The sequence below is a fragment of the Schistocerca gregaria genome, chromosome 3, assembly GCF_023897955.1.
Source record: "Schistocerca gregaria isolate iqSchGreg1 chromosome 3, iqSchGreg1.2, whole genome shotgun sequence".
NCBI lineage: Eukaryota > Metazoa > Arthropoda > Insecta > Orthoptera > Acrididae > Schistocerca > Schistocerca gregaria.
This window is the reverse complement of record NC_064922.1, coordinates 916846377-916858844: the sequence shown is the minus strand read 5'-3', so window position 1 is coordinate 916858844 and position 12468 is coordinate 916846377. Positions and strand designations below refer to the sequence as shown.

Below are 12468 nucleotides of genomic sequence, written 5' to 3'. Positions count from 1 at the left end.
AGCGGTGTACCGTAGGTCTCTAGAAGAGCGAGGCGTTCTAAGGGATTGGAAAAGGGCACAGGTCATCCCCGTTTTCAAGAAGGGCCGTCGAACAGATGTACAGAACTATAGACCTGTATCTCTAACGTAGATCAGTTGTAGAATTTAGGAACACGTGTTGTGTTCGAGTATAATGACTTTTCTGGAGACTAGAAACCTACTGTTTAGGGATCGGCATTGGTTTCGAAAAAGACGGCCGTGTGAAACCCAGCTCGCGCTATTCGTCCACGAGACTCAGAGGGCCATAGACACGGGTTCACAAGTAGATTCCGTGTTCCTTGACTTCTGCAATGCGTTCGATGCAGTTCCCCACAGTCGTTTAATGAACAAAGTAAGAGCATATGGACTTCAGACCAATTGTGTGATTGGATTGAAGAGTTCCTAGATAACAGAACGCAGCATGTCGTTTTTAATGGACGGAAGTCTTCCGAAGTAAGAGTGATTTCAGGTGTGCCGCAGAGGAGTGTCGTAGGAGCGTTGCTATTCACAATATACATAAATGACCTTGTGTATGACATCGGAAGTTCACTGAGGCATTTTCCGGATGATGCTGTGGTATATCGAGAGGTTGTAACAATGGAAAGTTGTACTGAATTGCAGGAGGATCTACAGCGAATTGAAGCGTGGTGCAACGAGTGGCTATTGAATCTCAATATAGACAAGTGTAATGTGCTACGAATACATAGAAAGATAGATCCCTTATCATTTAGCTAAAAAATAGCAGGTCAGCAACTGGAAGCAGTTAATTCCATAAAGTATCTGGGAGTACGGATTAGGAGTGACTTAAAACGGAATGATCATATAAAGTTGATCGTCGGTAAAGCAGATGCCAGAATGAGATTCATTGGAAGAATCCTAAGGAAATGCAATCCAAAAACAAAGGAAGTAGGTTACACTACACTTGTCCGCCCATTACTTGAATATTGCTAACCAGTGTGGGATCCATACCAGTTACGGTTGATAGAAGATGTAGGGAAAATCCAACGGAGAGCAGCGCGCTTCGTTACAGGATAATTTAGTAACTGAGAAAGCGTTACGGAGATGATAGATAAACTCCAGTAGAAGACTCTGCAGAAGAGACGCTCAGTAGCTCGTTTCGGTCTTTAAAATACCTTCTCCGAGGAGTCAAGCAGTATATTTCTCCCTCCTACATATATCTCGCGAAGAGACCATGAGGATAAAATCAGAGAGATTAGAGTCCACACAGAGGCATACCGACAATCTTTCTTTCTACGAACAATACGAGACTGGAATAGAAGGGAGAACCGGTAGAAGTACTCAACGTACCCTCCGCCACACACCGTCAGGTGGCGATTTTGGGGTTCCAAAAAGCCATATTGGTGTGAAGCGAAACCCCTGTATTCTCCTAAAGTTACTGTGTGGGCTGCAGTATGCAACAGAGGCATTATTGGCCCTTTTTTCATTCGAGAAACGGTCACTGGTGCACGTTACGTTGCAGTTTTGGAACAATTTGTCGCCACACAGCAAGCGTTAGAGGATCGACCAGGTACTGAATGGTTTATGCAAGATGGAGCCCGACCGCATCGGACCGAACAAGTGTTTCGCTTTCTTGAGGAATACTACGAAAATCGAGTAACTGCTTTGGAATATCCCAAATTTACTGGTGCAGGCATGGATTAGCCTCCATATTCGCAGGATTTGACTCCGTGTAACTTTTATTTGTGGGCACAATGAAAGACATGGTCTACCCGAAGCATCCCGCCACGCTGGACGAGCTTGAATCGGCGATCTCTGTGGAATGTGAATCCATTTCGGTTGAGACACTACGACATGTGATGGCGAATTTCATTCTTCGTTTGCGCCACCTCTGTAGTGCCAATGGTGAACATTTTGAAAACATTGTGATGTGATTGTTTGCAAGGATTGTTTTCATACGATTATTTCACTTATGTATGCTGATATGAGCTGTACAGCGTACAGCGCCATCTGTTAGCAGCTTTTGTAACTATTATTTCAAAGTGCTGTATAAACTTATTACAGCTTTCACAATAAACATACCGTTTACTGCATGGCTCTGTCGATCTTTGTTTTGGAGATATTTAATTTTAAAATCAGGGAGTCCTTTTCTGGACACCCTGTATGTAGAAACACGTCTAACATCTTTCGTTTATGCCACACAAGTCCTTCTTGACGTTGAGGTTTTTTTCCAGTGTAGATGAGTGTTTCTGTCAGCACACACTCACTAGGCAGAGACCATACATTACGCTGTAGAGAACCTTAGCTAGCTAGGCAGTGGCCTTTAGTAAACGTGGCCGACATCGCAAGGTTTTCATTGAATGTGAGGTGTAGCGCAAAGTCATGCAACACGCATGCAATCATTCTGTAAATTTGAAATTTTTTACTTATACACTACCGTTCTAACCGCTGAAGAAAAATTGTAGTCATTCGATGTTCAGCATATCAACTTTATTTACGCGTTCTGAGTTTTACTCTGAAACTGGTTACTCGTACGTTACGCCCTACCCTGTCTATTAAGCTTACCACCACTGAAGTTCTGAAGATCAGTTTCCTCGAAAACCGTAAATAAAGATTTAATTCTAGTCAATAAATTATATTTATTCCGTGAAAATTCAAGTTCAGTGTTATTGTGTGACTCTTTACTTGTACACGTAAAACGGTCATTCTGTTTTGGTGTCGCAGATTTTAGTGGCGGAAGTTGTTACGAGCCAGTCGAAAGCGGTGCATGATCTCCTAGTAGTGTACATATTCCAATCCTGGCTTTGAATCTTTCTGAGAGTAACTGGAGCGCTACACTACATCAGTTGCTACGTTTCGAGTAGTGAGATGTTTAACCCCGTCTTGCTTGCCAAAGAGAGGCTGATGACCCTTTTTTAGACTGATTCCACGTGTGAACAAATGTAGTGAACTTCCCCAGGCGCTTCAATAGACGTTACTGATTCAATCAGTGGAAAGTAAGCCCCGTAATGTGTCTCGTCTGTCGAATATCAATAGTAGAGCGCGTATTCCGGCTGTGGCCGCGAGATTGTTTAGAGATGTAACGTTCGAAATTATAACGACGAACGAAAATCTTTAGCCAGGCTGACAATACGAAAAGAAGTAAAATGTTACATATACCGAGAGATGGTTTATTTCAATGAAAAAATGTACAGGTACCATGACTTGATGCAACCTCGAGTACGTCGTTCATATACTCAATCGTAGGAGGACATTTCAACCCAGCAGAGCAGCTTTGGCGTGAAGGTGGGCGGCGGCCGCGAGGGCTCCGGGGGCGGCGTAAGCCACGGGGGCGGCGACGGCGGGGGCGGCCAGCACAGCGGCGCCGTTGATGATGGCGTCGCGGGCCCTCGTCTGGGCGACGGCGGTCAGGTGGGCGGCTTTGTTCACAGCCACGTCAGGGGTGTCCAGCAGGTAGCCGTCAGAGCGGACGGCGATGGGGGCAGGGCCGTAGGCGGCGTACCCAGGGTGGACGGGGGCGGCGACCACTGCGGGGGCGGCGTAGGCGGCCGGCGCTACTACTGCAGCGGGGGCAGCACCCAGGTAGCCGGGGGTGGCCACTGCCACTGCCAGGACGGCGCTCAGGACGATCTGGCAACAAAAATAGTTCATATTGGTCAATGGTTTTCGGTTTTGTAGAATTATTATTCACTTACTGTTATATCTGTGTTTGTATTGTGTGTGTTTGTGTGTGTGTGTGTGTGTGTGAGAGAGAGAGAGAGAGAGAGAGAGAGAGAGAGAGAGAGAGAGAGAGAGAGATAGCGAAAGGAGAGATAGGGAGGAAGAGAGAGAAACAGAGAGAGAGGGAGAAAGTGAGAGAGAGAGAGAAACAGCGAGAGCTAGAGAGAGAGAGAGAGAGAGAGTTTGTGTATGTGTGTTCGTGTGTGAGTATTTGTTTGTGGTACAAGCTGTAATTAATCTATTGCTGCATCAATTATTTGACCAAAGATTGTATTTTTGTGACTACCTGCCTTGTTCTATACTTATAGCAGTTTAATAGCCAGGTGGAGGTACGTCTGTCCTGGATAACTGCTGTCGACTTCTTAGATATAATCAGGTCATTTTTACAGTCTGTTTTTGTATCTAAAAATGTAATTTTCGTACGCCTGTCAGCACATACAACAATTTCTATGGTGCTATTCATTTCTGATGCCTTCCTGCGTGCATCTCCTTTAATAGCTAATAACGTCAGGAATCGTCTGTTGAAAATAACTAAATACGTCCTCGGAATGCTGTGTTGGTCAGAGCTGTTGAACACTCGAGAATAGTCAAATCAATACTTTCCATTTTATCTGTTATATCTTTGGGAACTACTTTATAGGTTTCTCACTTTTCATCTGAACCTACCCATCACTCTAAGGTGTTCTGCGCCATATAATTTACGTATCATTTTCTAGCCAGGCTTCCACAGTAACTTGAAACTAGTTTATTGATCTGAATAATATATCGCGACGTTAATTCAAAATCCCATTACCTTATATTTCGTGATTGGAGAGAAAACTTATGAGGTTAGTCACAGCAGTAGAACACCCAAATGCTTAATAGGTTAGCTGATAGCCGGCCGGAGTGACCGAGCGGTTCTACGCGCTACAGTCTGGAGCCGCGCGACCGCTACGGTCGCAGGCTCGAATCCTGCCTCGGGTATGGATGTGTGTGATGTCCTTAGGTTAGTTAGGTTTACGTAGTTCTAAGTTCTAGGGGACTGATGAGCTCAGACGTTAAGTCCCATAGTGCTCAGAGCCATTTTTTGTTAGCTGATAGGGAGCACCAAAGTAACTGCTACGCGAGAGAGGTGTAGAACATAGAAAACATGGTACTGCGTTTTGTGAATGTTTCTGGTATTTTGTGTGAGATACAGTTCACTAGTAGCTAATACTCCTAATATTAATTATCACCAAATCTTTCTCTTGAAGTTTAAGGTACGCCATATATTATGTTCCGGATTTTATTATATATATCACGTAATACCGTAAGACGTATGTGTTGCGTGCTAAATTATTTGGTTGCTACTGGTCCAGAGAACTTTCCAACAGTGAACTGAAGTCCCCAGTGCAAGCAGAGGTCACATAATTGCTGGTACTTACCAGGGTGTTCATGGTGGTCTGCTGCCGCTGCTGTTGCTGCTGCTGAAATGTGTCTCTGACAAGGCAGCTGCTGCCTTTTATACAGCACCGACTGACCTGCATGGAGTCCGTGTGGAATGACCATGCAGTGTGCGGCAGCTGTGGAGGTCCTCCTTGGGCGTGGCCTGTCTAGCCAGTAGCACCGTTTGTCGTGTTTGGCGGTCAGTTCCGCACAATGAGTAATTGTCAATTATCCGAGCAGACTCCACTGGTATGAGATCCTGAAGTGACAGCTTCATTAAGAAGTATCTCGTAGTTGTTAGTGCTGTATATGTGTTGTTGTTCTGCTTAGTAACACAGACGTAAAATCACCTTATACCCTTTTTCTTTGCTGTGGTAGTTCCGCTATTTTTTGTTATCAGCATGTACTGTTTACGCGTCACTTCGTGACGCATAACACTGGACAGACATCTTACGTTGCCTGTTGTGTGCCATTCAAAAGCATAGAGTAAAATTAATTACGCCTCTTATAACGGCTATGGCATTAGGTGAGGAACCTTTGCAACATTTACATTATGTGCTACCAGAAGAATGCAAATCACATTCACTTATAACGCAAGTAGTTCGTAAAATTAGTGTAAAGCTGTTCATTATTTAAAAGAACTGTATAGACTGTAATAAATTACCAGATGACAATCTTCTATCAGATTACGTTGCTGACAGTTCTTTCCATGGTTCCTACAGGGCAAGGTAAAATAATATTACAGATACTTGAAGATATTCTAAAAATTTTAACCATTTTTTCCTCCTTGGAAGACGTAAATCCTTTTAGTGAGTACTACAGTTACTTATCGGCTCTCAAATATATAATGGCAGTCAACGTTCAACGTTGAGAATTTCAATATAAAGCCTGAAGTACTGATACAAATAATGGCATTAACGATTTCCACAGTCCACAAGGAATGCCTTTGAATTGAGGTTCATTTTACTGTTTAGGTTTTCTGCCGTGAGATATTTACGCATGGTTTATAATTTAGACGGACACGTCCGTAGTAGGACACTCTTATGTTGCACTCACCTGCATATATATTTATTCCCCCACAGTAGCTAATTACGTTTTTTCTAGTTTCGACGAGAATAACACATATCAACAATGTGAAAAACAAGATCACTTAATGAATGCAGACAATGAACTTAATGATTAACACCGGTGGTAATACGAATCCCTCTCTATTGTATAGGTTACAGATCAACTCCTAGGTGAGCTGAGATTGGGACAGAATGATTCTCTAAGTAGGGTACTTGGGAACGGCTTTCCAGGTAAAGGATGTGTTTACAGCTGGGTACTATCCCCGAAAAGAACAGCTCGGTTTCTCTCATATCTTTTTAACTCCATAATATGACAGTATATCCAATGGTTCCAATGGCTGTGAACACTATGGGACACAACTGCTGTGGTCATCAGTCCCCTAGAACTTAAAACTACTTAAACCTAACTAACCTAAGGACATCACACACATCCATGCCCGAGGCAGGATTCGAACCTGCGACCGTAGCAGTCGCACGGTTCCGGACTGCGCGCCTAGAACCGCGAGATTACCGCGGCCGGCCGACAGTATATCCTAGACAATAATATGAAGACCTAGTGATTGTAAAGTATTTATAGTTGTTATACGTGTGAGGGTGGGTAAAATCAACAAGATAATAGACTATGTCTGACACAAAAAAACTCGACATCTGCTAAGGGAATCCGCTTTATAAAAGGGTCTATGAAAAAGAATCATCCTATTTTGCAGGTCTATATTTCTGACACTATCAAACACATAAAATGAACTTTGTTTCTTGATGAACGAGAAACTCAACAAGTTTTTTTTCATACTTTTCCATGGGTGTTCAATATGCCCACCTTGAGTGGCACGGGACATGTCAATGCGGTATTCAAATTGTTCCCACACTGCAGCGAGCCTGTCTTCAGTTGCAGCTTCCACAGCTGCGATGTCTCGTTTCATTCATTTATGTCGGTAACGGTGCCTCATAAACAGACTCCTTTATAAACTCCCACAAGAAATAATCACATACAGCCGGGTCCAGTGACCTTGGAGGCCAGTAACGTAAGGCTCAAACATTGGTACAGTGCGACCGATCCATCGCTGATTAAGTATTTCAATTCACAATTCCCGCACTTCGGTATGCCAGTGTGGCAGTGCCACATCCTGTACGTAAATGAAGTCGGTCGAATGAGTCTCCAACTGTGAGAAAAGAAAGTTCTCAAGCATATCGAGATATGTGCTTCCTGAAACAGAGATCTCGGCAAGAAAAATGGACGAAGCACCTGTTCCGGTGAAACTCTACAAAATACATTAAATTTTGTATAGCTTTATGTCGTTTTTTCGTACCCCACATTCTCGCTTTATGACGGTTCATCTTTTCAATTTAATGGAATGTTGCCTTGTCACGAAACATTGTCATCCTTCATCGTTCCAGGAACGAAATTACAGAGCTCCACACGTTGTCGTTTGGCACCTTCACGAACAGCTTGGAGTAGCAGAATTTTGTATGGTTTCACGTGTAAACGTCGACGCAACACACGCCAGACAGACATCGGGGGTATGTTGAGCTGTCGAGCTGCACGGCGAACGGATTTCTGCGGACTCCGTGTAGAACTATAGCGGATGAATTCGACGTCTGTGTCAGACACTCTGGGACGGCCCGGCTATTTACCTTTACACAAACAACCTCTTTCTCGGAACTGTTCATGCCATTGTCTAGTGCTCTATGCTGTAGGAGGATCCGCACCACACCTAATACGAAAGTACCGCTGAACAATTATTACTGACCCTCACTGTGCAAAACGTTGAGCAGAAAACGCTTTCTGTTGTCCCGACACCATTTTTACTAAAACGGAAATGGACATACACTGCTGCTACGTAGCGGCAACCATGTAAGGCTCGAGAGTTTGCTCTTTCCAACAGTATGTTGTTCACTCGCAAATCTCAAATAAAACAACAGTTACGATCTCTTTTAAGTTGGATAATTCCTTTCGATAGACGCTGTATAATCAATCAGGCTTTGAGCTCATTATACACTCGAAGACAAAAAAGGATGGAAATCGATAGTTGTGATGTACAAGTGCAGACAAACAAATGATTACAGTTGCTGTCATCCGCGATTCTTTTCAGCACATCAGTACCTCGAAGTCATTCTACGCCCCGTTTCGTTGCCTTTCATGGCAACCCATCCTGGGCTTACTTTTCAACAAGACAATGTCCGCCTGCACATGGTGAACGTTTCTGTTGCTCGTCTTCGTACTCGCCAAACCCGACACGGGCCAGCAAAGTCGCTGTCTCGCTCCGCAACTCAGAACGTTTGGAGCATCTCGTGATTTTGACTATCCAATGCGCCAGTTTGAGAGATTGTGACACAAACTGCTCAGAAGGAAACTCTGTCACTCAGTGTCAAGCCGAATAGCTGCTTGCATAAGGGCCAGCGAAGGACAAACGCGTTATTTACTTGGTCAATTGGTGAAGCTCTTCTCTTGAATACATTATCCATTTTTTTCTGAAATTGTAATCATTTGTTTGTCTGTACATGTACATTACATCTACCGATTTCCGTCCCATTGGAAGGATTGCTTCCTGGTGTGTCACTTCACTTTTTTTCTTAGAGTGTAGAATGAGATTTAACTTAAAATGTCTGCGTAGGTACATCCACTTCCATTTTACCATCAGCAACTGATGCAAGCCGGTTTGAAGCAATATACCCGAACTTGAAAAGCTCTGGATCTCAGTCTGACCATCCCCGTTATAAAAGTGTTTCTTTCACCGTTTGGTTCACAAATGTTATCTTTATTTATTATTCGGTTCTCTCCGAAAATCATAAAAGAATTTGTAGCCTGTGTAATATGGAGTTTAACTGCGCATACTTAGACCGGAGCATCTGATCATAGCGTTTGAAGGGATACGAAATAGAACAAATGAAAATAAATAAATTTTTTTGTCCAGACGGTAAACATAACTGTTATGAATAATGGATTGCGAGGTTGTCAAAATAAAAAATTATATCCAGTAAAATACCATATTCAGTTCACACAAATATGTTTAAAATGTAAGGACAGTTCCTATTCATCCTTGACCACGTAAATTAGTCTTACGCTTCTGTCGCCTCTGGTGTAAACGTAAAGTAAAAAATGTAGTGTTCCTTGGGTCGAAGCTTATCTCGTAACACTACAGGATAGCGTGGAAAATTCTTTTTTATCATATAGACACTTTATTAAATGGTTCAAATGGTTCTGAGCACCATGGAACTTAACATCTGAGGTCATCAGTCCCCTAGTACTTAGAACTACTTAAACCTAAGTAACCTAAGGACATCACACACATCCATGCAGGATTCGAGCCTGAGGCCGTAGCAGTCCCGCGGTTCCGGACTACAGCGCCTAGAACCACAAGGCCACCGCGTCTGGCTGATACTTTATTACAAGGTATTGACAGCTAAAATAGGGATGCTGTAGTATTGACACAGCTTCAATTCGAGACGAGAGCCGTCTGTTAGAAAACTTCTTCTTGGGGCACTGCAAGCAACTAGTCGTCCTGTTTAAATTGTAGCTTGCTCTTTCATTTTTTTGTTAACATCTTTTGAGCTGCATTGTTTCCTTTTATTGGTGTATTAATCACTTGTATAATTCTTTGTATTGTCGGTGTTTCCGGCTGTATATATTATGTTAATCATTGGGCTTAAGAATCACCAGCGAAGCTGCCGTGATTCCTATGTAAAATTGTTATACGCAGTCCATTCCGCGCCTTTCTGGATGTTGTAGTAGAGCCAGTGATCGCGCGAACTAAGGTGGAAGTTGTATGGTGCGGTATCTACAATACTCGTGCCGGCGCCGTTTTGTTGCCGGGTGCATTATCAGCTTATTATAGAGAACCTGACTAGATTTGTAGGCACATTTGTTTTGTTGTTCTTTTTTGGAAATTATTTATGTTATTGGATTGTTCAATTATCAAAGCAGTCATGGCCTATGTAAATAAAATTTTTCAATCTTTACGTGAAGGTTGTTTATTTGGTCGCTAACACTTTCGCTACCAGCTCATCGCTATTTTTCAGCTGGACGCTAAATGTGCCGACTCTCGGGCACTGCAGACAATGCGTATTAACTTAAGAAATGGTCGAGTAGAATAAAGTTCGAAAATGAGTATGGGGGCGGGAGCGTCTAGGGAGGTACCGTAAGAAAAATACAGCTATGAATTACAGGGGCGCTTCAGCGGATGTCCTACCCATATGTTGCGAAAACACTCAGCAGAGTAGCTTGATATTTTTATGAGGGCCTGCTGAAAAGTAATGGCTCCAAATTTTTATCCTGTTTGTGAATATCGGTTAAGGTATTATACGTCGTGTAGACTGCACGGTCGACTTTTCCGCTTCGTGCTAGGGGGGATAGCAGCGAGGTCTTGGGCGCCTTGTCACGGTTCACGCTGCTCGCCCCGTTAATCGCTCCAGTCCTCCCTCGGGTACGGGTGTGTGTGTGTGTGTTGTCCTTACCGTACGATAGTTTAAGTTAGATTAAGTAAGGTACCAGATAGATTATATAATGGTAAGACAGAGATTTAGGAACCAGGTTTTAAATTGTAAGACATTCCCAGGGGCAGATGTGGACTCTGAGGACAATCTATTGGTTATGACCTGTAGATTAAAACTGAAGAAACTGCAAAAAGGTGGGAATTTAAGGACATGGGATGTGGATAAGCTGAAAGAACCAGAGGTTGTACAGAGTTTCAGGGAGAGCATAAGGGAACAATTGACAGGAATTGGGGAAAGAAATACAGTAGAAGAAGAATGGGTAGCTTTGAGGGATGAAGTAGTGAAGGCAGCAGAGGATCAAGTAGGTAAAAAGACGAGGGCTAGTAGAAATCCTTGAGTAACAGAAGAAATATTGAATTTAATTGATTAAAGGAGAAAATATAAAAATGCAGTAAATGAAGCAGGCAAAAAGGAATATAAACGTCTCAAAAATGAGATCGACAGGAAGTGCAAAATGGCTAAGCAGGGATGGCTAGAACACAAATGTAAGGATATAGAAGCTTATCTCACTAGGGGTAAGATAGATACTGCCTACAGGAAAATTAAAGAGACCTTTGGAGATAAGAGAACCACTTGTATGAACATCAAGAGCTCTGATGGAAACCCAGTTCTAAGCAAAGAAGGAAAAGCAGAAAGGTGGAAGGAGTATGTAGAGGGTCTATACAAGGTTGATGTACTTGAGGACAATATTATGGAAATCGAAGAGGATGTAGATGAATATGAAATGGGAGATATGATATTGCGTGAAGAATTTGACAGAGCACTGAAAGATCTGAGTCGAAACAAGGCCCCAGGAGTAGACAACATTCCATTGGAACTACTGACGGCCTTGGGAGAGCCAGTCCTGACAAAACTCTACCATCTGGTGAGCAAGATGTATGAAACAGGCGAAATACCCTCAGACTTCAAGAAGAATATAATAATTCCAATCCCAAAGAAAGCAGGTGTTGACAGATGTGAAAATTACCGAACAATCAGTTTAATAAGCCACAGCTGCAAAATACCAACACGAATTTCCGTTTATCATGACATAACCAGACCACACACAACCGCTGCGATGTATGCAGCAGTTCCGCGCCTTGGGTTCACTACCATAGACCATTCCCCCTCCAGTCACGACTTGACCCCATCTGATTTTCATTTGTTTCCAGGACTTAAAGAACATCTTCGTCATTTTGATTGTGACCCAGCGTTGCAATCAGAGATGAGATTGTGGCACTGTAAATAAATTAAAACCTACTGCAGCGACAGTTTCTCGTTGGGATAAATGTGTTCGTCACCAGGGTAACTGTAGTAACCCAAACCGACTGCGGGAACGTCTTGGGCTGCGGATCGGAGCCGCCAGGCGTGAAAGCCGCCGGCGGTGGAGCACGCACCACCAGGTAAACACAGGACGAGTCGGTCGACAGACCAACGACAACTGACAACCGACCACGACCGACTATGAGCGACACAACAAGGAAGAGAGAAACAACGGAGGCTTCCGCGGCGGAAGGTACTAGAGTAACCGTCTTGAGAAATACATATGTAGACGTAACGAATGTTTGTTTTATTTTAAAATGTTGAAGAGTTTTCACACAAGAAATTCGGAGGTATTACTTTTTAGCACGCCCTCGTTTTATCATTTTCATGTTGCCGTTTGCTGAACGGTTTCAACTTCTCTTCCATGGATTGGCCGCATATTTTCTACTTGCGCTTCATTTCCTTTCTTTTTTTTCAGAAGAGGGCGGGGAGGCGGGGGGCATCAGTCTTCTGCCTGGTTTGATGCGGCCCGCCACGAATTCCTCTCCTGTGCTAACCTCATCATCTC

General features: G+C 43.2%; 1 protein-coding gene across 1 annotated transcript; it reads right to left on the bottom strand.

The window, feature by feature from the left end:
* Positions 1–3130: 3130 nt before the first annotated feature.
* LOC126355694 (cuticle protein 38-like) lies at positions 3131–5201 on the bottom strand. The gene is made up of 2 exons (XM_050006062.1): positions 5100–5201; positions 3131–3606 (listed from the first exon to the last, which is right to left on the bottom strand). The coding sequence occupies exons 1-2, from the start codon at positions 5199–5201 to the stop codon at positions 3232–3234; spliced, it is 477 nt and encodes a 158-aa protein (XP_049862019.1). The 3' UTR covers positions 3131–3231.
* Positions 5202–12468: the final 7267 nt, after the last annotated feature.